The 25,607-nt window shown below is 41.2% G+C and overlaps 1 protein-coding gene across 1 annotated transcript; it reads left to right on the top strand.

Annotated features, from left to right (window-relative positions):
• Positions 1-1,938: 1,938 nt before the first annotated feature.
• LOC115796416 (fizzy-related protein homolog) lies at positions 1,939-8,640 on the top strand. Its single transcript, XM_030752821.1, has 14 exons — positions 1,939-2,133; positions 2,848-2,921; positions 3,405-3,533; positions 3,680-3,743; positions 4,283-4,413; positions 4,501-4,586; positions 4,674-4,857; positions 4,996-5,061; positions 5,570-5,672; positions 5,806-5,990; positions 6,111-6,344; positions 6,690-6,794; positions 7,094-7,186; positions 7,327-8,640. The coding sequence occupies exons 2-14, from the start codon at positions 2,853-2,855 to the stop codon at positions 7,366-7,368; spliced, it is 1,491 nt and encodes a 496-aa protein (XP_030608681.1). The 5' UTR covers positions 1,939-2,133; positions 2,848-2,852; the 3' UTR covers positions 7,369-8,640.
• The last annotated feature ends 16,967 nt before the right edge of the window (positions 8,641-25,607 follow it).

Genomic DNA, 25,607 nt, shown 5'->3' on the forward strand with positions numbered 1-25,607 from the left:
ACGGTCCCACCACAGCATCTTAGGTTAAGGTCTGTACTTTGACTGGGCCATTGCAACACCTTGATTCTTTTATTTTTCAGCCATTCTGTTGTAGATTTGCTGCTGTGCTTGAGATCACTGTCCTATTGCATGACCCAGTTTGGGCCAAGCTTTAGCTGTTTGACTCTAGAATACTTTGCTATACAGAGCAGTTCATGGTCGACTCAATGACTGCTAGGTGCCCAGGTCACGTGGTTTCAAAACAAGCCCAAAGAGGTTGAAGCGACATCAATACTTGTGGTATGAAGAACAATTTGACCAACATGTTTCAAATGACCCTGGCGAAGGCCACAGGCTGAAACGTTTTTGTCAAGTAATAAAGTTCTTCTTTATACCACAAGTGTTGCTGGAGCTTCAGTCTCTTTAGACTATTGTTCTTCTGAGTACACCTTGGGAGTTGAAGTTGTGCCAGAAATTACCTTTGTGTTTGCAAGACAAGCCCAAATCATAATCCTTCCACCACTGTGCTTGACAGTTGGTATGAGGTGTTAGTGCTGATATGCTGTGTTTGGTTTTCACAAAACATGGTGCTGTGCATTATGGCCAAACATCTCCACTTTGGAGTTTATTTACCTCATAACTAATATGCATGCTGGTGTTTGTCAGTTAGTCATCGACAATGCATTTTATCAATAAATACAGTAGCAGTTGAAAGTTTGGACACACTCACTCATGGCTGAAACAAACTTCTGGAGAATAAATGAAAGTTAACTAAACTGCTCAATAAATAAATACATAAAGGAACACATCAGATCTCAGTGGGGGGAAAAAAAACAAAAACATGCTGGATATCTATCCTGAGGGGGTAATGTGTTAGGAATGAAAGGATACCACATTGTTTGATGGAAATGAAAATCATCAACCTGCAGAGGGCTGAATTCAAAGACATCGCAGAAATCAAAGTGAAAAATTGATGTGGCAGGCCAGTCCACTTTGCTGAAATTTCATTGCATCAACTCAAAATAGTGTTCAGTAGTTTGTATGGCCCCTACGTGCTTGTATGCATGCCTGACAATGATGGGGGATGCTCCTAACGGGAGATCTCCTCCCAGATCTGGACCAGGGCAAACCTATGACAATGGCACATATTGTTATGTCATCCTGGAGGAGTTGGACTGCAGCCTCTGTAGGCACCAGGTACCACTTCATGCTATCAGTAGTAACACTGATCCTAGACAAAATGCAAAACTAATGAAAAAAGAACAAAAAAAACAGTCAGAAAACATGAGGAGGAAAAAATGTCAGTGGCCTCCACCTGTAAATTCATTCCTGTTTTGGGGGTTGTCTCATAGTTGCCTGTTAACAGGTGCATAGAGGGACAACTATGTAAATATTGTTAATTTCATTGACACCAAAGCATCTGAAAAAGATCAACATCCCCCTCTGATACTTAACTGACCAGAAGATTGATTGACTTGATGCTGTACTCTGATTAAAAAGTGTTCCTTTGTTTTGAGCAGTGTATATTATAATTTAGTAAGTATATTGAATTACATTGAAACGAACTGAAGTAATTCCTATATGCATCAGTCTTTGTTGTTTTTTGTTCTGTTTTTTACTTCAGTAAATTGTATTTTGATGCTTTGTTATATTTTGTTTTTAGGAATTGTCGTGCAAATACGGCACCTAGGAATCTGAAAATTAAATGAATCTGAGAGCGCATCAATGCTGATGCTCGAAAATGACATATTAAAATTACGCTTTTCTTTTTACGGCCTTTTGTTACCTTTTGACCTGTTGTCCTTTTTGACATGACCTAAACTGCTACTCATTTTCAAACCTGTGCCGCTTTGCTGTAGCTGGCACGCTTGTTTACCCTCCGTAACCGGTCGTGCAGACAGCTGGTGAGACGCTGAGTAGGGACACGTTTCCTTAGCAACGCAGAATGTGTGATTCAAAAACAGCGACGTCACACCTTTCCCGTGATGCTTAGCGAACCTAAATTGAATGCTCGGCAGAAGAAAATATTTGTTTTTTGTGTGTGATCGTTTTTAAGTGTAAAAAAACACAAAGCAAGACATTTCAACTGAAACAGAAAAGCGCTAAAGAGCTAATATAACAGCGCCAAAAGGGGAAGCGTTTACTGGGGGAAAGGTAGGTATTAACGCAAGAAACATCTTACGTCGGGTTACACAGCTGAGCTAGCGTTAGCATTAGCATAGCTGTATATACTGGGTGGTTGGATTGTTTAAGGTTTTTAAAATTCATATTTTAGTGATAATCACCACAGACAGCGCTATTTTTGCTTAATGGGATATACAAGTGAATGTCTACTGCTGGGCTGAAGTTATAAGATGGAAGTGTTCATAAACATAATTTAAGTGCTGTTAGTGTTAGCATGTCCACAGCCGCAGCTGATCGTAGGCACTCGAATGTCATTGTCATTTAATAACACATTTGTCCTTAGTTAGTAAGTGAGAGATGAAATTAAAGTAAAAGGCTCTACAGTTTAACTAGTGATCGGTTTGGCTTTGTAATTGTTTCGAAAGGATTTTTAATTAATGTGGCTTTGTTGCCTAATTGATCAATACAAAACGGTTTCTCTTGGGATTACTGCTCCGTGTAGGTGGCTGTTGGGTTTGTCTTTTCATATGAGTTCTAAGCGTTTTAAATCAGCTGAATAGCAGGGTTGCTTATCTGACGACAAATACGCCATATATGCCGGTGTTTGACCGGTAGCCATCCACGATGCATTTTGTTAAATCCCATAAATGTGTTCGTTTTGTGTCAAAAATATATACACTGGGCGCACTGTTGAAACAGTTAATCCTGTGCATTAACTTTATTGTGGTCTTGTCCTGTCCTCAGGCATCATGGATCAGCACTATGAGTGCAGGCTCCTCAAGCAGATCAATATCCAAAATGAGAATGCAAGTCCCATTGTAAGTAAAAGCACAAGCAGTTTGTTTGTTTGTCATTCCTGTCTCTTTCATTGTATGTAAATGAAATGCGTCTCCTGTAAATAAAAACTAATTCCCTCACCTAATGAAGACTACAGAACCCTCTTGTCTTGGTTTTTAAATGATCAAATGCCCTCCCAAAGAGGCTTGTTAAGCAGGTCTACTGGGAGTAGAAGGTGGTCCTTTCCATGTGTAGTAAGAGAAAATGGTTTAACATGTCAGTCTGTTGACAGTGTCACTACTGCTGAGTGAAAACAAGACCTCACTGGCCAAAAGACTGGCTTTTATGAATGTTGCCTCCTGTTGTTATCACCTCAAACGATACACCATCTGCCATCTAAATTATGTCCATGTTCCATTATTGAGTTTTCAAGTCCAGTCCAAGGCCTGTTTGTGTTTGGCTTAGAGTAAAAAAAAAAAAAAAAAAAAAAAAAAAAATGCTGTCTTCTCTCTTCCCTTGTGTAGAAAGCTGTAGGAGCAGTGCGATCTCTGACACCCACCAGCTCCCCCCTGTCCTCCCCTAGCAAGCATGGCGATCGCTTCATTCCCTCCCGGGCTGGAGCCAACTGGAGTGTCAACTTCCATCGCATTAATGTGAGCCTGCCACGATACACCCAAGCACTCTTCTGACTGCCCTACCAAAAAGAACAGCGTTCTCAAGATGAAAGTGTTTTTTTAGACACTAAGCTTATAGAATTGGTTCAGAATGATCATTTATTGATTTTAATTTTCTGACTCAGGAAATTGAAAAGTCGCACAATCAAAACAGGAAAACCAAAGATGGCACCACTGACAGCAACAAAGGTAATCCATCACTTTTGTATTAAATAATTTTTTCCCCATCAGCCAAGGTTGGCCCACTTTAGCTGGACCGTGCTGCACCATGTCTGTCATGACAGACTGTGTTTCCACCTATTCTCCCTTTTCACAAGCATCTAAATTGTGCTACACTCCAAAAAGTCAGTTATAGACACCTAGTTATAGAGTAATTATCATGATAGTCATGTGTTATGAGTTACCATTGCTTTCCCATTCCCAGTGAAATATGTTCTTCTGTGTGTAGATATACTTTAAGCATGAGTTTTATCCATTTTCAGTTCATTTCCACAGGTATCTCTTTTTGCTCCAGTCAAACTTGATAATTTGACCTTCTCTTGTTTACTAAGCCTGGGCAGGCTCACAGAGACTGGAGATAAGGACTAAACAAAGCTTAGTGGAAAATTCTCCCTGATCTTCAGAGATGTGAGCGAGAGCAGAGAAATTGCAAAGGGAGCACAGGGTTTGAACTTAATCATTTTGACAGCCTGGTTTGATTTCCCCTCTGTCTGTTCCTTTGTCTTCAGCGGACGGACTGGCTTACTCAGCTCTGCTGAAAAATGAGCTACTAGGAGCGGGCATTGAGAAAGTCCAGGACCCCCAGTCAGAAGATCGTCGCTTACAGCCATCTACACCTGCCAAGAGGAGCCTTTTTAGTGTAAATAATAAAAAATTGTAAAAGGCAACATATTTTGTTTTATGGTGGTTTTCTCTACTTTAGCAGTGATCTGTTTGTGTGTTGTAGTATTCTGTAAGCACCAAGAGAGCTCTTCCTGAAGAGGATGGAAACACAGTCTCTCCATATTCACTATCACCTGTCAGTAGTAACAGGTAATTTAGTTTTTGGCTAAGTGCCATTTCTTAATTTGGACAGAAGTATTTACTGTGTTACTTATTAAATTTTATTTTGCATTGCAGTCAGAAGCTTCTTCGATCACCGAGAAAACCGACTCGCAAAATTTCTAAAATTCCTTTCAAAGTTCTGGATGCTCCAGAGCTTCAAGATGACTTCTACCTCAACCTAGTGGACTGGTCCTCTCTGAATGTGCTCAGTGTGGGACTCGGTACCTGCGTCTACCTGTGGAGTGCCTGTACCAGCCAGGTGTGTGTGACGTGTCAACTGACAGAATCGCTACACTTTTATATCATACCTACTTAATGAAAAAGACATAACTGAACTACCTCCTGGATCTATCAATATTAATCGGTCTCTTTTGTCTGTTACTTTTCAAATCTTTAGGTGACTCGTCTTTGTGACCTTTCTGTGGAAGGAGATTCTGTGACATCAGTGGGCTGGTCAGAGAGGGTGGGTTTTTCTTTATTGATTATCATCTTTGCGAGCTGTTTTCAGGTTTTATTACAAACATCCAGAACTTTAAATAATGTTGTAAAGAATCCTGCACTGCGGTTCTTTATTACAGTTTCTAACAGTAGAAAAGACTGTCAGAAACTGAGTGTTTAGAGCAGTCTGAAGCCTGAGCTTTGGACTACAGTAATTTTGTACAAATGCTGACCTTATTAATAGAATCTTTGGCTATGTTTAAATTCATTCATTCACCATTGTAACAGTATATATGTGACAGAAAGTTAGGAAACGCATAATGAATCCACTTAAAGATCTGCCATGGAACAAGACTATTTTAGGATATTCTAAGAAATGCAAGCTGATTTATGGATGCAGGCTGTGTTTTAACCTATCCTGTAGCTAAGAAAAGACTTGAGGGTGTTTGCTTTTGCTCCTATCTTTGTGCCATTGTAAGATTACAGACTCCTACGTCTTGGTATCATCTTCAAAGCATGCTGTCTATTTTTAGGGTAACCTGGTAGCTGTGGGCACCCATAAAGGCTATGTACAAATCTGGGATGCAGCAGCAGGGAAGAAGCTCTCTGTACTAGAAGGACACACAGCCAGAGTGGGTAAGTTGAAAGTCTATGGAAATGAAGGCAGAGACAACTTTCATTCATTTTCGTGCAGTTGTTTAGCAACATTTCTCATTCATGGTCGGTGAATCATCTCCCCTTCGATCTGCCTCTCATTCTCTGCTTCCAGGTGCTCTAGCATGGAATGCGGACCAGCTGTCGTCTGGAAGCCGTGATCGGGTGATCCTGCAGCGGGACATCAGAGCACCGCCTCTCCAGTCGGAGCGCCGTCTCCAAGGACACAGACAGGAAGTCTGCGGGCTCAAGTGGAGCACAGACCACCAGCTGCTAGCCTCAGGTGGAAATGATAACAAGGTATGCAGAGAATCTCACTCATGCCTTTGTCCACTACACATTTTTTTTTATCAGGCTCCCTTTTTCAGAAAGATGTCAAAAAATTTCTGTCATCATATTATTTCAACCTGTTGTCTGCAGTTACTCGTGTGGAACCACTCAAGCGTTCTCCCAGTGCAGCAGTACACAGAGCACTTAGCTGCAGTGAAGGCCATCGCCTGGTCTCCTCACCAGCACGGCCTGTTGGCCTCTGGAGGAGGGACTGCCGATCGCTGCATCCGCTTCTGGAACACTCTGACTGGCCAGCCTCTGCAGTGCACCGACACTGGCTCTCAGGTCTGCAACTTGGCCTGGTCCAAGCACACTAACGAACTGGTGAGTCCTCCCACATCTTTGACTGGACTCTGCGCCTGTGAAATAGAAAGCATGCATCTGCTTTTAAATGCAGACCAACACCAAGGTTAATTTTAGGAGTGCTGGCGAGTTTTCTTGCCATCCAGTAACATGCAACGCGCATTTTTGAGTTGGGGCTTGTGTGTGTGCGTGCATGCGTGTGTGTAATTTTACTTATGGCTGAAAGACATAATAGCTAAGCTGAATGCATGTCTGTATTGGAAGGAGTGATGTGGAATTATTGTTTTTGTTTGTTTGTTTTATCATACAGCAAACAAACCTGTCAGGTAAATAAGTGGGGAAAAAAAACATTTTCTTCCTCTGCAGGTCAGCACACACGGTTATTCCCAGAACCAGATCCTGGTGTGGAAATATCCTTCTCTAACTCAAGTGGCCAAACTTACAGGACATTCCTACAGAGTACTTTATCTGGTCAGTATTTTTGTTTTGTTTTTTTGTTTTTTGTCTGTAAGTTAAAGATAATCCCAGATGGCTTAAAGCAGAAGTATGGAGTTGCTGGGAAAAACATGTAGTCTAAAAAAAATATTCCTCTAAAACTGCACTCACTGACCGACCCTTTAAGAAGTTTCAGTGTTGAATACCTTAAAGGTAAAAGTGTGGCACTGACACAGAGCTTCTGAAAATGACTGAAATGGGCATTTTCAGCCTTATTTTCTGAGGTTTTGTGTAGCTGGTATGTTGATATTGAATTAATAATGGCTTAAATGCAGGCTATGTCACCTGATGGAGAGGCCATTGTGACGGGGGCTGGAGATGAAACTCTGAGGTTCTGGAATGTCTTTAGCAAGATGAGATCTACTAAGGCATGTATTCTTCCCATTTCTCCCTTTCTCTTTTTCTGTGTTTGGCTGCCTTGAATGCACAGTTTTAGCACCTGTCTGTTATTTTTGTAATGGTCTCTGTGTAACTTCCACCTTCCTCATTCCTCCCTTCCTCCTTTCAGGAATCCGTCTCAGTGTTAAACCTCTTCACCAGGATCCGGTAGTCGGCACTGTGCGGGGAATAAAAACGGGAAGGGAATTTGTCTTCGCATGTCTCCTGATATAAATGGACCCCCTTTGAACACTCACCTCAGTACTCTGCAGAAAGCCCCCTCGACTACCCAAGCCAAGTTGTAGCAGAAGATGGGAGGAGGCACACAGACGGAGGATTGAGGGCAGAAGAGATGCACACAGTATTCCACTTCCTCTTGAATGATGGAGCCACTGCCGGCTCCCGTTCTGGGGCCTTTATCTCCCCGTGTGATGACATATGGTCTACAAATAGACGTTGTGCATACTTGCCAAATATTGAGTTTGTCTTTTTGATTGTTTATTTATTTTTTGTTTTTGCTTTTTTTTTTTCTCTCACATTTTTAACAAATGTTCTCAGTGTGTTTGTTGCAAAGGCTGGTTGAATTAATTTCATGTTGCGTAACTGCCGTTTTTGGTCTGATCTGTGGACTGAGTCTGATTTTGTTCAGATTTTCAGGAGAAAAAGAAAAGAAAATCTAAGCTTGTGTTACCTTTTTCCTGAGGGGCAATAATGTTTCATGTACACTGATTAAGGATCCATAATTTTGTGCCATTTTGCAAATAGTTAACAAGGATTCAGTGAAAGAGCCTGATCTCTTTTTTTTTTTTTTTTGAATTTTTAATCTGACATTTTTATTTCAGTCTGATATTAAGCAAACATGGCAAACATTACTTCATAATCGCCCAAAAACAATTAGTTTTTGGGAAATTATCCTTTCTTAATTGAAAAGCCAGCCAAGGAAAATAAAAAGGAAATAGCTTTGGCTTATCATTGTAGTTTACAATAGTCAGTGCACAGTAAAAACATTTGTGATTAAACCAGATGGTGAAATGCTGCTAAAGAACTTCTGCTTTGTGCTATGTTTGTAAGATATTCAAGCTCGGGGCGCTTGCTTCTTTGCTGCTTCAAACTTTTTCTGTGTTAAGCAGTCATGCTATTGAATTTAGTTTTTAAAATCTGGAAGCATATTTCATATCTGCCGCTGCGTTTTCTTTGAATGTTTCAGTCACCTACATTTAAATGAATGCTATTTATTTGTCTTGTGGAAGTTTATAGTACAGAGAGAACATGTTTGCTTATTGAGGTTATCTGAGGGGAGCTGACTGTAAACTCTGGAAATTTCTTTTAATGCCACTTCAAGACAACACTGGCAACTTCAGTTATTGAACGAATGTTTTAAAAAAGTACAATATTTCTGTACTGGGACATGAACAACAATTAAATCGCCATATCTTGTAACTTAGTGCTGTTTTAATGTCCCGTAATTATTCTTCACCTATAATAAGGAATGTGCTGTCATCCCTTCTTGGCACTCTAACCCAAGCCTCATCTGTTTTAAACTGAAGGATGTCTTTGCCAACTATTTTCAGTTACAGTTACACATTTGGTTGTATTTCCAGAACTAAAATAGTATTCATGTTCAACAAGGCTTTGGATACAGGGACTTGTGATGGTCTTGGTCTTTTCGTCTTTGAACAATATGTTCAAATTGGAGAACGTTGCCAGATGGATCCTTTAAATGACCAATGAAAAACTCTCAACTTTTTTCCCTAAAGGACAAAAGCTTTTATTTTGAATTCTGGCACACTGGTTTCTAAACTAATAGTCACAAATCTATTGATCTATTAGAGCTTCAGTACATCACTGTAATGTACAAATGTAGCAGTGGTTTGGGTTGTGTGCATTGTTTATTGAAATATATCAATTAGTTATGTGAGGGTTTTGTGTCCTTATACACTCACTGGCTACTTTATTAGGTACACTTTGCTAGTATCAGGTTAGGCCCCCTTGTTGCCTTCAGAACTGTCTTAATTCTTGGTGGCACAGAGTCAACAAGATGCTGGAAGCATTCCTGAGCTTTTGGTCCATATTGACATGAGAGCGTCACACAGTTGCTGCAGATTTGTCAGCTGCACATCCATGATGTCAGTCTTCCACCACGTCCCAAAGGTGCTCTACTGGATTGACATCTGGTGACTGTGGAGGCCACTTGAATACAGCGAACTCACTGTCATGTTCAAGACAGCAGTTGAGATGATTTGATCTTTGTGACATCTGTTACCTTGGTGGAAGCAGCCATCAGAAGCTGGGTACACTGTGGTAATAAAGGGATGGACATGGTCAGCAACAGTTCTGAGTCACTGAGTGTGACATTTAAATGATGCTAGGTTAATGCTAAGAGGCCCAAAGTTTGCCAAGAAAATATCCCCTGCACCATTATACCACCCAGGCAGCCCGAACTGTTGATAGAAGGCAGGATAGATCCGTATTGCTTTCATGTTTACACCAAATTCTGGCCCTACCATCTAAATGTGGCAGCAGCAGTTGACTTTCATTAGACCAGGCAGTGTATTTCCAGTCTTCTATTTTCCAGTTTTGGTGAACTGTGGCCTCAGTTTCTTGTTCTTAGCTGACAGGAGTAGCACTGACTGTGGTCTTCTGCTGCTGTAGCCCATCTGCTTCAAGATTTGATGTGAGATGCTCTTCTGCACACCTTGGTTATAACGAGTGGTTATTTGAGTTACTGTTGCCTTCCTGTCACTTTGAAACAGTTTGTCCATTCTCCTGGTATCAATAAGGTATTTTTACCCAGAGAACTGCTGCTCCCTGGATATTTTCTCTTTTGTGGACCATTCCCTGTAAACTCTAGAGATTGTTTTTTTGGGAAAATCCCAGTACTGTAGATCAGCAGGTTTTGAAATACTCAGACCAGCCTTTCTGGCACCAACAACTATACCACGTTCCAGGTCACTTAAATCACCTTTCTTCCATTTTCTGATGCTCGGTTTGAACTTAAGCAGTCTGTCTCGACTGTGTTTACATGCCTGTAAACACAACTTCCTGCAATGTGATTAGCTGATTAGATATTTGCCTTTAAAAGATGTTGAAAAATTGTACCTATCAAAGTGTCTGGTAACTTTAGGTTTTGATTAGTTGTTTTTCCTCTGATTTGCGTTTTCACTTGTGCTGTTACTCATTCAAACAATTCCCAGCAGATTTGTCTTGCAGTTTTGTCAAAACTAAAAGTGAGCACCAGAGGGAGCCATCCTACGAGGTGGTCCAAACAGTGATTCAGTGATGCACTGATGCTACCACACCCATACAATCTACCTTAACCAAGCCGCCTCAAAGGTGAGGATCGGATCTTACATTCAAAGGAGAAATATTTTGCCAATAATGTTGGCTGTTTTTTTTTTTTTTTTTTTTTTTTATAACAGGCTGTGAGAAAGGATAAGAATCTGATCAAACAGTCCCCACGGGGCATCTGGTTTCATTTCATCCTCAGTTTAAAACCACGTTTGTTCAAATGGGAGCTTTTAACAGCCAAAAAACATCCTGCAGCCTCACCTGGTTTCCAGGAAGCGTGTAAATTTTCATCATATTACCAGCCCAGCCCACACAAGCATAGTTTTGACCCAGAGCATGAAAAATAATGAATGCTCACTGCCTCCCAAAGCTCCCACACCTCTGCTTGTGCCCTGTTGCTTATCCAAACTCCCTCTTACACATTCAAGCAGCAAATGGATTTTATCAGTGTAAACAACAGCTGAAGGGTCCAAATGCATGAATAATGACGGCTGATGTTGAATAATTATGGGGCTCTGGTTTTATTTTAATTTAAAAATCTGAAATGATCCACAGCTTTGTTGGAATTTGACTATTAATAAGAAGGCCTTAACAAACAAAGATACAAAATGAAAAATATCACTGCTAATTGAGTGGCTTCAAAAATTAAAGGTCTTTTTCGTGAAGTGGTTAATTTTTTTTTTTCCCGTGATGAAAATCAAGTACTGTAGGCCTAAGTGACTCAGCTTCTATCAACACCAAAGAGCCCGAGCCTCTCTCCCCTTCAGACTCCATTATAATGTCATCGAAATAACTTGCATAGTCCATTATAGTGATCAGATAGATCATCTGAATGGAAGACTTTCAGCACAGGCTTCCAGCTCATCTGTGGCTCTCACTCCGTGTGCAGATGTTAACATTAAGCCCTGAAAGCAGAGGGGAGAACAGAGGGAGATCGCTAATATGCATAATCCTACCTCCTGATGTTTCTATCAAGAGGCACAGAGTGCATGGTTCGTTATACAACTAAAGCCTCACAAGACAGTGAACATGATATTCCCCCAGGTTCCTCCCTAAGCCTGACTCTTGAGTTTCATTGATAGCCAGTCTTTACAGGGATATCAAAGGAACAAAGCTTTTGTGATAGCTGCATCCACCCAGGCTTCTTTTTGGTCATTTTGGCAGAAAGAATAGAGCACAGAGAGGGTCACTCATGCACCCCCCCCCCCCCCCCCCCTTTTTTTTTTTTTTACAAACAGACACTCGTCAGTCACCCCAGCAGAACTTTTGCATCCATAAAATGGGAGGTGGGTGGGTAAGGATGTTTTTTCTACTGCATGCAGATAGATAGCCTGCATCAGAGAAAATGCTTTGATTTCAGTATCTCACTGAGGGGGAAAAGCTTAATAGAACAATCTAAAAACTTTGATGAAATGCTGCACAGGGGAATCAGGAAACATCGATGGACTGGTTTTAGAGGTTCCTTGAGTGGAAAATGAAAGTTGAGCTGTGCTGAAATAAGTACTTAAAAAAATTAATGGGTGAAATAATTTAAAATAAATGGGTGCCGGTGTTGAACATCTTTTCCTAAGGTTAAACTGTGGGGGACATGATGGTGTTATGGTTAGAACTGTTGCCTCACAGCAAGAAGATCCTGTGTTTGAATCCAGTCTGGGGTCTTTCTGTGAGGAGTTTGCATGTTCCCCCCATGTGAAGCTAGAGTACCAGCTTCACATAGGTGTTAGGTGACCCTGAACTGGATAAGCAGAAGGTTAAACTGTGATCTCTGCGATAGACTGGTGATCAGTGCAGGGTGTATGACAGCTCCGGCAGCTCTCACCTCATGTGGTCTTAACTTGGATAAAGCCGTTAGGAAAAAGATGGACTGATGTTAAACTGCTTCTCCGTAACTAAAGTTTCTTGCTTTTCTCTTCATGTCACCGTAAATATCACATTTTAGAGGGGATTTTGTTAACAAACTGACAAGATAACTTCCAGACATCACCATGTGCTTCAGGAGCCTGAAATGAGAAATTGTGTTCATTTTTTGTATTTTATATTTAATGTGAAAATGAAGGGAGAAACTTCACTTGTCAGCATCACATGATGACATATAAAATTATGAGCAGAGCTGTATAAGGTGATGGTGTCTAATTGCAGTCAAATCGTATAAATAGCCTGCTCTGAGGTTTACTAACGGTTACTAATTATAAACAAACAATTCCCAAAAGATATAATGCAACTTTTACGCAGACCAAAATCATGAATATTCAGATGCAGTTCTTTCAGCGAGGAGTGTTACTGCTTTTCTTTGGTTCAGATAAGGTGAGCGAGGAGCTGGCAGAGAGTGTCATGAAGCCAAACAGGACTGACTGAGAGTGCTGCTCAATTTTGGAATCATTACAGCAGCAAAACCCAACAATGTTAACTCCAAACTTTTAAAGACTGCAAATTTAAATCACATTCGCCCCCTTCAAGCCAATACACTGACACTGAACTGTTAAGAAGGTCAAAAACAATGAGTAATTTGATAATCTGGCTGTTATGCAATTTGAATATATTGTTACTCTAATGCTGAAATGAATGTCCAGCGTTCTGCTGTGTCTCAGATGATAAAAATGTTATCTTAAGGTGGGCTGGCCTGTGTTCTACAATATAGACGATCTTTAAATCTGGGAACACGTTTGCATTGACCGTCCTCAAAAAGGGATACAAGACTCCAAGATTTCATCCTGCTAACTTTAATATTTTATTTTCTTGTAAAAGCCTATAAGGATGTGTAGGTTGAAAAGAGTATTTCCCAGAGACAGTTTGCATCTTTTATTTAAACATTACTGATGCGGTAATCTTAACATTTTTAGGCATATTGTTTTCTATGGATTTGTTTTTACAAATTGTTTCATATCACAGTATTTACTTACTTTATTTGTTTATATATAACCCATACACAAAATCCCATCAGCTAGGGTGTGAGAAATTTACATTACAGTAAATTAGTGGCAAACCTGTTATTTTACAGTGTGCCTACTATAAACCACAACAGCAATAAAACATGTTACGGGACTGTAGCATAAAGCTGATGTTTAGCTGTGATTATACTCCTTTACTTAGTGTTTCTACTTTAATCACACCTAGCAGCTCATTACTCTAAAATATTTCTTGAACTATGACAAGATTTCAGCTTTGTTGTAACTCCCCATACTCCCTGCACAACATAATTACAGGAACTGCATCAACATTTTAACAACTAGCCTGAAGGTGAACGCTGCTCATGCCCCACTGCAAGCTGAACCTTAACACCGTTCTCAGCCATACAAACACTGGAAACCACATCACACATCCACAACAGTCAACGTCCAAACATCAACAAAATCAAACTGCCAAATGATCACAACACTCATACATTAAGATCTGGTCTAAAATAATTCAATTTCCATGAGCTTTTAAGCTTGCCAAAGAAAAACATTACACAGTTAAAAAGATCAGCATTTACAGTAACTGCCTCTACAGTCATGCGAAAAAGAAATTACACCTTATTTAAATTTTTAGGTTTTACGTACCAGGACATAATTAAAAAAAAAAAAAACATCCAGTCATTAGCAAGTATTAAAATGAGGTAAATATATGACATGACACTGTGTCATTATTTAGCAAAAATGAACCTAAAATGCAGAAACAGGGTGTGAAAAATTGCTTCTATAGGAATTAAGCTGTTAAGGAGCAGCCAGGCGCTACTAATCAAATGCATTTGATTAATTGATTATTATCAAGTGTGAGCAGAAGTTTTGGCAGTTTGCTGGTCTGGGGCATTCAGGTGTGTGTTGACTCAATGGCAAGGAAGAGAGTTCAGCAGTGATCTTAGAGAAGTAATTGCTGCTAAACATCAATCTGGAAACTCCAAACAACCTGAAAGATTATTCACAAGAGGAAAACATTCAAGACAGTTGCCAATCTTTCCAGATGTCCCAGCAAATTCACCCCCAAGGTCAGACAATATAATGCTCAGAGACACTGCAAAAACCTAGGAGGTACATCTCAGACTCCATAGACCTCAGTTAGTGTGTTAAATGTTAATGTTAATGTTCAGTCTTGTATGGCTTGTTTGGAAGGGTTGCTGTCAAGCACAGTGGTGGAGGGGTGATGATTTTTTTGGACTTGTTTTGCAGCCATAGGACCTGGACACCTTCCAGTCCATGAGTTGACCGTGAACTCCTCTCTACATCAAACTATTCTAGAGTCAAATGTGAGGCCATATTTCCAACAGCTTGGCCCAAACTGGGTCCTGCAACAGGACAATGATCCCAAGATCAGCAGCAAATCATCAAAAGAATGGCTAAAAAAGAAAAGAATCAATATGTTGCAATGGCCCAGTCAAAGTCTCAACATGACTGAAATGCTATAGTGGGACCTTAAGAGAGCTGTGCATAAATGAATATGCATAAATCTCAACGAACTGAAGCAACGTTGTAAAGAAGAATGGGCCAAATTTCCTCCACAACGATGTCAGAGACTGATAAAGTCACACAGAAAACAATTACTTTATGTTATTGCTGCTAAAGGTGCTTCTACTAGCTACTGAATTGTGGGGTGTACTTGTTTTTTTCACACACTGCTTCTGTATTTTGGCTTAATTTAAATGGTTAAATCGATAATGTCACGGTGTAATAAGTCACATGTTGTTGTTTATCTGAAGTTGCATTAAAGCATTTTCAGAAACCTAACACTCGATAATTTTTCATGTCCTAATATGTAAAACCTTAGAATTGAAAGGATTTGTACTTTCTTTTTCACATGACTGTATATTCATAAAGAATTCTACCTTATTGTACACAATTTGCTGTATTTTCAGAGCAATTTCTTACTTGTGTTTTAAATTAAAACTGGATTGAGCTTTGCTCTCCTAAGCACATCAGTTGCACTAACTCATCTTTCCAAATTAAGTAAATGTTAATCTTGAGCTCACAGTTTAATTTTATTACATCTGTGTTCTCCACCAAAGCCAGGCTCAGGGGCTCAGGTGAAGTTTATTGCACTGCTGGGGTTTTGGAATTACGCGCTGACATTAGGCCACAAAATTGCACCGACTCACATTAATCAAATCGATGCAAAAGCCTTTCCTTAAATAAAAACAGTAGTAGTAATCATACTATTTTCCATCAACGTACATCTCCAGCCTCCATATGTTTTATTCATATGGTTCTCTAACCTTCACATAATGTAATTTGGCTGCTGGTTTAAGCCGCACCCTTAACAAGGTCTGAAAAAAAAAATTCACGTCAATTGGTCTCCACTCGTAGTCGTCACTCCACATCGTCCCACCTCCTCCTTGTCTTCTCCGGGCAGCAGACGTATATAAACACACTGATCCATCTTCCTCGAGCTTACCCAGTAACATCATGATAACCATTACGTGGCGCTCAGATGGGAGGGCGCACAGGCTCCGATTGTGGCCGATTTCAATAGAAAACCCAACAGTGAAAGAGGTGCAGCCTCGGCTACTCACCCAGAACACACTACCTAATTTTATGTCGGCGTCACCTGTTGTTCCCATCGATAAACGGTGAGTGGATTTCTTAAACAAATACCGCGTTTGGTTGCTTGTTAGCAGGGTGTTAATTACTGTGCTGTTTTCTCTCGTTTCTTTAAGCTGCCTTTCTTTCTTTTCTTTTTTTTTCCCACGCTGAATTGAAAGGATTGAAAACCAAATGAGATGATGTGAAATCCTTTACCCTTTAGCCTACAAAGGAAACAAAAAAAGAAAGGAAAAAAAGACAAATGGCAATTGAAAACGCGACTGCGTTTAAGGGAAATTAAATGACAACCCCTTCCTCCTCTTCCTGCCTCGCCTGAGGGAAAATGTTTATCATGTCGTCATGTTGCCGTGATTTGAGGGGGGAAAAAACATAAGTGACCTTACTACACTTCAAAACTGGGATCACTGGAGATTATATGAGTCCGATATCAGAGGTCTTTTGGCTTTATAACCTCCAGAGAGAAAACTTCGGTGCAGCAACAGGTGGCATGTTTTTCCCGGGCCGGAATCGAGGCGAGATGCTGAGGAGGAGATGGACGTGGAAGAAAAAAAAAAGTAGGGCGTCATTCAGCACCGAGACACTGGACAGCTCCCACGTCGAGGGCTAATCGTTTGCATTTAGCTGCGATCTGGAAGGAATAACAGGTTTATTTTGTGGCTTTTAGGGATTATTTTAAACCGTGTCGGCGCATCCAGCTGAATATTAACACAACCTGATGGTCAGCATTCAATTCAGCCGTTGTTTAGAAACTAAATACATTTTTTTGTGTGTTGTGAATGTGAGGCTACGAGAACAACGCCAAATGAAGTGTTTTAGTGTCATGACCATTATTGACAATCTCTTCCAGGTTCTCCTCTGGGTATAAATGGAGGGCTGTCTCTGCTCAGCACTCCTCTTTTCTCTAGTTTGCACTTAAGGAGCCCCTTTTTCTCTCCTCCTGTGCTTCCTTCCTCTCACTAACTGTCCCCATCTTCCCATCCCCCTCCTCCACTGACTCCCAGTCTTGTTGCATAGCTACCAGCTCAAAAACATACTGGGGATGCAGGACAATCTGTATGTCTCTCTCTCTCTCCCATCCTTCCACCCCAAATGTGACCTATTAGAAAGGAAAAAAAAAACACACACACACACAAATCACTGAGTTGATGACCTGCGTTTACATTTCCATTGAACAGCGTTTATTCTAAGTGCTGCACTGCCCCCCCACCCCCACCCCCCCCCACCCTTCTCCTGTCTCCCGCTTTTGAGAGGAGCTGAAAGGTTGGCATTACAACAACAAAGGAAGGATGGAATGTCAACAGGCTTCAGAGAGAAATGGGTTGGGGGAAACACAGAGATGGGAAATGCATGTTGTGTTTCCATCTCCAACATCTAAAGTTCGCAACCTACCAGCATGCCACTCGCCGGTGTCCTGCAACACCTGTGACACATGCATGTCCTGAAACCCTCTTTACCTCTGAACATGTCACTGATGTTGCAAAATCAATACATAATTTTTAACACCAGTAGAGCCAAGGGGAGATTTTTAAGCATCTAAAGGCCCTGTGGTGTTACAAGCCTGTTTCTTTTTCCTCTGTTACAGATGAAAGCAAAGGATGTGGATGTGACCAAAATGAGGGGAAGGTACTGGTAGCGCTGAGTGGAAGACTAGTGATTTTGTTGTGACGCTGATCAAAGAACAACAAGTCCCAGTCTACCTCTCAGCACAAGCAGTGAACTTCAGATTCACACCAGCATGAACCTGCTCTTCAGCTCGGAAGCTGTTCACGTTTCATTGTTGGCACTGTTGATGAAATTTCCTGTTTATTCAGCAGGCAACAATATGAAGCCTGCCCTTTAAAAATCACATAAAATGTTCTGATTCATTCTCTGTGTGCAGGAGTTTCACTGTTCAGTAATGTTAATTACCAGCAGAATTGCAATCAAAAGCACTGTTTAAGCAAGTGAATCACACACAATAAAAGCTACGCAGGGGAATACTGTAATAACCATGCCATAAAGTGCTTTGTACAAGCGGGAAAAAAAAAAAAAAACTAAAATTACCCAGTATTATTTTTTTACATCTATTTTCAGACTTGCTCATTACAGTTGTGGTTTATTCAAAGTGTTTATTGATCATTAATTTGTATGCATGGGAATAAATAAACAGGACTTCTTTTATACTACAAAATAAAACCTGGATTTTAAAAAAAAGTCATTTTTTTAATTTTATTTTTGTCACAGCACCAACATGCACATGGCAAAGTTGGCTCTCATTCTCTCTCTTACACACACACTCACTAAGATCAGAGGAGATCCCAGAGGAATCATTGTGTCCAATTAACTACAATGTCTTCAGCTGAGACTTTAGCCAAGAAAACCTTATGTTCTACCTTTTATTATGTGCAACAGAGGAGTAAATATGACCTAATCCATCAACACGGAGGCTCTAAAACCTTCTGTGAACAGGCTGTTGCTTCCTGTAGTTTTTTTTTTTTTTTTCGGTATGTATCAAAGTTGTGAGTGACCAGCTGAATAAACTAGGAGCTCCGATTTAGTGAGCAGACAGTGACTCTACCAGAAGAGGTCATTACAGTGGTGTAGACATGAATGTGCTTTTGAAGGCACACCAGAGAGTAAAAAGGCAGAAAACCAGTTCTACCAGTTATCACACATCAAATGTTAAAAGAGGTGTTTGTAGGCTGACCTAACTTTTTAACGTGACCTTACTAGCAGTGCTATCTGCCCAGTAGAGTCCAAGATAATCATAGAATAAGATTTTTTTTTTTTGGCTGGCATTACAGTTTTTTGGGCCACCAGTATTTGGTCTGCATATGAGGTGGACTTCAATCTGGGCCTTTTTTGAGCCTTTCTGTGCTTTGATTAATATCAGTAAACAGACCTGAGCAAATGTAAGATATCTACAGTCACTAAGAAGACTGAGAGGCATGTTCACAGAGCAGAGAAGACACCAGACCTGCTCTATGCTCCACTGCACTTGTGTCTCCTTTGCCATATTTCTTTTGCCATATTCAGACACATGGGAGAATTTAACTAATATTTATTATTATTATTTTACTTTTATTTTGTGTTGTAATTTGAGTTCTATTTAGTTAATATTTATTTTATTTTCTCTCATTCAAATGTATTTTTTATTCCGATGTTCAGCACTTTGGTCAGTGGTTGCTGCTTTTAAAGTGCTTCATATATAAAGTTGGCGTGGTTTGGCTTGACTAATAGAAATGGGAGAACATAGGAGAAAGAGACATAATAATAACCAGCACATATTATGTAAAATTCTATTGTAAGAGGCTGCATACAGTTGCTGAATTAAAGACAAACCTATACAAAATAAATTCAAAGACAAGACAGACATGAAAATATACCAAACAGACACCTTTTTTCCTCTCTTTACCTGCATGGTTGACCTGAATAATCCCCATCTTTACTATTCATTGCAAACAATGTGCTTATGACAGAAAGGTCAAGCCCACCTCTAATGAATTAAAAGTCACTTTATTTAAATCAGATAATTACATAGAAAGGACTGTTTGAAATCCAAAGCTGACCATCATGCAGATTACATATATCTTTGTCTTCACTGAAACTAAAGGAAAAAAAAATCACTCATGTCACTGTGCCTTATAATCTTGACCACAGACAATGCCTTCATCGCTTTTCACTCATAAACGCTTGTAATGTTTTAATTAAAAATGCACCGTGGCTGGTCTCCACCACTCTGTACCCTGTAGTCTCCAGATTGGCTGAATCCTGCTTTTTCATATATAAAATCAGGGTCTGGCTTGTGTTGCTAAGCAACACAAAAGAGTCAAGTGCATTTGTTTATTGGCCAATAAGAATGCAGACAAAGTTTCAAGGTTTTTGAGGAAGGTACTGCAATAATGATAAGAGAAAAAAAATAGATCGGAGGATTCTCTGACAACAGCCTTTCATATAATTCACTGAGTGTATGGATAGTGTGATGCAACCTCACGCAGCTCATTTCAGCCAGTTTTTTCTTAATTTTAGGCCCATGAGGAAAAGCTAAATATTTCTTAATTTGTCTTTCATGTATGGAAGAGGCAGCTGTCAACAGCAAGTCAAATCAGCAAATCAAAATACATTTTAGCTGTATTTCTGGTATTATCAGTATTGTTTACACCTACTCTTAGATTAAATGAGAAAGGAAAAAAGTCTGATTGCTTTTAATTAAAACAAACCAACAAACGAAAACCTTTACAGGTCTCTCTCAGTGCTTGAGCCCTTTGTACCCCTCAAAAACATCTGACACCCACACAGACAGCAAGTGGCACGGCAGCCGTACCACAACACTTACATTTCCTTATTTGTCCTGTTCTCCCCTGAGTTAAGACTCACTATACACTGTAGCAGAGAAAAGTCAGAGTCACGATCTAAGATACTTGAGAGTGTAATTATTATGTCTAAACAGTAAAAACTGTTGCCAACAACTAAGGCAGATGGTTTCATGAAGAAAGAAAATGGTTGAAAATAGTGATGGATGTGTAAAGGGAAGTGCACAACAGGTGACAAATTGCATCAGACACATTCTCAAGAGCACAGACCTTGTGCAATGAATGTACTCTCTCCTCGTTGTTATTACTATCTGGGCACCGAGCCTGGTGTGATGGTATGCCAACTGTTCCCCGATGTCTGTACTGGCACCCATCACCACAGCCCTGGCACCTTGGAGCGACTCCGGGGGAGGAAGAGGGAGTCCGCATGTGGCTACATGTGTGGTCAGGAAGATCAGGAATCAGGAGAGAGTGTGTCTTCTTGTCATGAAAGCAGGGCTGACATTTGATCGGCAGGCAGAGAACAATTCTGTCTGGGATTAAATAACTGCAAACATTTGAGTAAGGTTATCTCTGATGTTATTTTGTTGGTGGTAATAAACAATTTACAAGCATGACATAAATTTATGTAACAAAAAACAAGCAGTAGAAAGCTGATTAACTGATAAGATGTAAGTAATCTTCTGATCATGTAGTCACAGTTAGGTTTGCATTCAAGAAATACACAAAGGACTAACAGAGGACGAATAACTGCTGACATTAGTATATTCACAGAGGAAACTCAGCCTTTGAAAGTCCACTTTAAGGGGCACAAACTAACAATTATAGGATAATCACTATGGATTATGATAACATTTAGCTGTAAGATAAATGGATATTTACATGATATGCATCCTAAATGATCAACTGTGTAGGTTAATAACTTTTGTTCCCTGATTTCTTGACCTTTAAATAGAGAAGCTAATCAGGAATTTGATTAAAACAGGAAACAAAAAAGGTGAATCAGCAGAACTAAACTTTATCCACAGTGCTGCTGATATTTATACTGCTCAAAAAAATTAAAGGAACAGATTTTAATAATCAGAGTATGAGCATCAAGTCAGTTAAACTTCTGGGACACTGATCTGGTCATTTAAGTAGCAGAGGGGGTTGCTAATCAGTTTGAGCTGCTTTGATGTTAATGAAATTAACAACAGGTGCACTCGAGGGACAACAATGAAACAACCCCCAAAACAGGAATGGTTTTACAGGTGGAGGCCACTGACATTTTTTCCTCCTCATCTTTCTGACTGTTTTTTTTCACTAGTTTTGCATTTGGCTAGGGTCAGTGTCACTACTGATAGGATGAGGTGATATCTGAACCCTACAGAGGGTGCACAGGTAGTCCAACTCCTCCAGGATGGCACATCAATATGCTCGCTTCACCTAAATCTAGTCCCTCTAGGACATTATGTTTTGGTCCATCCAACACCTCCATTAGATTAGATTAGAGTCAACTTTCCTTTATGATAAAGCTTATAGTTAGGGCTGGATCAGGTGACCCTGAACCATCCCTTAGTTATGCTGCTATAGGCCTAGTCTGCTGGGGGGTTCACATAATGCACTGTTTCTTCTCATTCACCTTATTTACTTTGTTTATACTCCACTCTGCATTTAATCATTAATTGATATTAATCTCTGGCTCTCTTCCACAGCATGCCTTTCTCTCCCCTCAGCCCAACCGGTCGTGGCAGATGACTGCCCCTCCCTGAGCCTGGTTCTGCTGGAGGTTTCTTCCTGTTAAAAGGGAGTTTTTCCTTTCCACTGTCGCCAAGTGCTTGCTCATAGGGGGTCGTTTTGATTGATGGGTTTTCTCTGTATTATTGTAGGGTCTTTACCCACAATACAAAGCGCCTTGAGGCGACAGTTTGTTGTGATTTGGCGCTATATAAATAAAATTGAATTGAATTGAATTGAATTGAAATTGAATTGAACTCATTGTCATTGTGCCCACAAGGCACACAACGAAATGATTGTTCCAGATCACTCATCCAGAGACGAGCATCTGCGGTCATGCAGCCAGAAACCGGCGCTACCGTTAGGCAATGTGGTTGTACCTCAGACTTTCAGGGAGCTCAGGTGATGCTCTGGTCCAGATCTGGGAGGATATCCCTTGGGACACCATCTGTCATCTCATTAGGAGCATGCCCCAACATTGTTAGGCATGCATACAAGCACATAGGGGCCATATAAACTACTGAGTACCCTTTGGAGTTGCTGCAATGAAATTTCAGCAAAATGGACTAGCCTGACACATAAATTTTCACTTTGTAATGTCTTTGGATTCCGCTCTCTGTAGGTTAATAATTTTATTTCCATCAAACAATGTGGCATCTGTATAGATATCCAGCATGATTTTTTTTTCCCCCATTGAGATCTGATGTGTTTTCAAAGTGTTCCTTTAATTTTTTTTTTGTAACAGTGCAGTTACCTTTCGTTTATTCTCCTAGAGTTCATTTCAGCCATGGTAACCACATGGCTCAAGGGATAAAATACAAGTGATCAGCCAGTGTGTAGATCTTCATGAAACTTTGCACATTCTTAAAAGCTACTGCGGTTGATTTCCCAATAAAGAGGATGACACTGAACTGTGGGTTAAAGAGGTGTCTCTCCTTATGAATAAAGGCAAAGTCAGTAGCTCCATCAAAACCTCTGGAGGTGGCATATATGTAATTTTAAAAACATGTATTTCACTAAAAATGAGTGTTAAAGTTATTTAACCACTGAGGGTGGTTGCTTTTGAATGACTTGGAAATTAAACAACATCCATCCATTCATTTTCTTCTACTTATCAAAGGCTGGGTCGCGGGAGGAGCAGCCCAAGCAGAGAAACCCAGACCTCCCTCTCTCCAGCCACCTCCTCCAGCATTCCTAGGCCAGCTGAAAGATACACTCTCTCCAGCATGTTCTGGGTCTGCCCTGGGGTATGCCTGGAACTTCTCACCCAAGAGGCGCCCAGGAGGCATCCTTGTCAGATCCTCGTACTGCCTCAGCTGGCTCCTTTCGATGCGGAGGAGCAGTGGCTCTACTCTGAGCCCCTCTTGGATGACTGCATTCTTCACCATATCACTAAGGGAAAGGTCAGCTACCCTTCAGAGGAAGCTTATTTCTTAATCATTCGGTCACTAGGCTTGTGAGCATAGGTAGGACCATAGGTGTGCTTAGGGATGTAGATCAACTGGTGCTTTTGTGCTCAGCTCTCTCTTTACCATGATGGACCGGTGCAGCTTCTGCATCTCTGCAACCATGGCCCCAATCCGTCCCGGTCCCCTCTTACTTCACTCATGAACAAGACCCCAAGAAACTCCTCCACTTGGATCAGCAACTCTGACCCCGAGTGGGCACTCCACCCTTTTCTGAATGAGAGCCACGGCCTCAAACTCGGACTTGCTAATTCTCATACCTGCCATTTCACCCTCAGCTGTGAATTGCTCCAGTCCAAGCTGGAAAAAGCTGCAAAAAGCAGAGATTAGATGCTGAGGTCACCAAGGCAAAAGCCTTCCATCACTTGGCTCCGTAGAGAAGTTCTGTCTATAAAAATTATGAACAGAATCGGTGACAAAGGGCAGCCCTGGTGGAGTCCATCAAGAACAAGTCTGACTTATTGTCAGCAAAGTGGACCATGCTCTTGCTGCAGTTATACAGGGACTGAATGGCCCATACTCCCGCAGCACCCCCCACAGGATACCCCAAGGGATGCAGTCAAATGCCTTCTTCCAGATCCACAAAACACATGTAAACTGAATGGGCAAACTCTCACTCACACTTGATTATCCTTAAGTGGATTAAGAGCTGGTCCAGCGTTCCATGGCCAGGACATTGCATTGTTCCCCCTGAATCTGAGGTTCGACTAATCAATGAATTCTCCTTTCCAGCACCCTGGCATAGACCCTCCCGGGCTGAGGAGGCTGAGGAGTATGATCCCCTCATAGTAGGAGCACACCCTCTGATCCCTCTTCTTGAAGATGGGAACCGCCACCCCAGTCTTACCAGTCCAGAGACACCGCCCCAGATTTCCAAGTGATGTTGCAGAGTCATGTTAACCACAACAGCCCTTCAACATCAAGAGCCTTCAGAAGCTTAGGGAGTATCCCTTCCATTGCCCGACTATATCCTCAGTTGAAGTCAGTAGTGCCCCACCTGCACTATACACAGTATTATACACAGTCTTTTTCCATGGCCTCACTGAACTCCCACACCAGAGTTTTTGCTTCAGCCACCATCCAAGCTGCATTCCGCTTGGCCTGCCATTACCCATCAGCTGTCTCTGAAATCCCACAGGCTACCCAAGTCTCATAGGACTCTTCCTTTAGCTTGATGGCTCCCTTCACCTCTGGCATCCACCATCACCAACCACCTTGCAGCCGCAGCTCCATGCAGAAACTTCAACAACGAAGGTGCGGAACATGGTCCATTCGGACTCAATGTCCTTAGCCTTCCCTGGAATGCTGTCGATTTGAAGATCTTGCAGACAGGGGACTCTGCCAGGTGTTCCCAACACACCCTCACTATACATTTAGGTGCACTAGATCTATCCAGCATCCTCCCTTGCCACCTGATTCAACTCACCCGGTGGTGATCAGTTGACAGCTCAGCTCCCAGGTCCCTGAGTGTCCAGAATATGGCTGCAGATCTGATGATACGATCGATCATCAACCTAGGGAATCCTCGTGCCACGTGCACTTATGGACATCCTTATGTTTGAACATGCTGTTTGAATAACTCTTGAGTTTAGATCAGGCAGGCTATTCCTCCCAGTCATGCCCCTCTAGATCTCACTGTCACTGTCTACATGAGCATTGAAGTCTCCCAGTAGGACAATGGATGGATTATCCTCCAGCACCCTGCTCAGTGACTTCAAGAAGGTTGGGTACTCTGACCTGTCATTCGGTGCGCAATTGACATTCAGGGCCTGTTCCCCTACCCAAAGGCACAGGGAAGCAATCCTCTCATCCATCAGTGAAAACTCCAACATATAGGCAGCAAGCCAAAGGGATACAAGGATACCCATCCCAGCCCACCACCTCTCACTGAGGGCAACTCCAGACTGGAACAGAGTCCAGCCCCTCTCCAGGAGATTGGTTCCAGAGCCCAGGCCTTGCATTAATGTAAACTCAACTATATCTAGCCGATCTCTCATCCTCATGCACTAGCTCATGCTCCTTTCCCATCAGAGAAGTTGCATTCCATGTCCCATTCACAAGCCTCAGTAGCTGGGGATCGGTCTGCCAGGGCCTCTACCCTCCACCTCCTGCGGGAGTGGGCCTACAGGAGGGTCC

The sequence above is a fragment of the Archocentrus centrarchus genome, chromosome 17, assembly GCF_007364275.1.
Source record: "Archocentrus centrarchus isolate MPI-CPG fArcCen1 chromosome 17, fArcCen1, whole genome shotgun sequence".
Classification (NCBI taxonomy): Eukaryota; Metazoa; Chordata; class Actinopteri; order Cichliformes; family Cichlidae; genus Archocentrus; species Archocentrus centrarchus.

What these genes read in the sequence shown, in the direction of transcription:
- LOC115796416 (XM_030752821.1), top strand. Translation starts at nt 2,853, where the DNA reads ATGGATCAGCACTATGAGTGCAGGCTCCTCAAGCAGATCAATATCCAA. An exon ending in TCAACTTCCATCGCATTAAT is followed by an intron (nt 3,534 to 3,679) that starts GTGAGCCTGCCA and finishes TTTCTGACTCAG; the next exon opens with GAAATTGAAAAGTCGCACAA. An exon ending in CAGGTGGAAATGATAACAAG is followed by an intron (nt 5,991 to 6,110) that starts GTATGCAGAGAA and finishes TGTTGTCTGCAG; the next exon opens with TTACTCGTGTGGAACCACTC.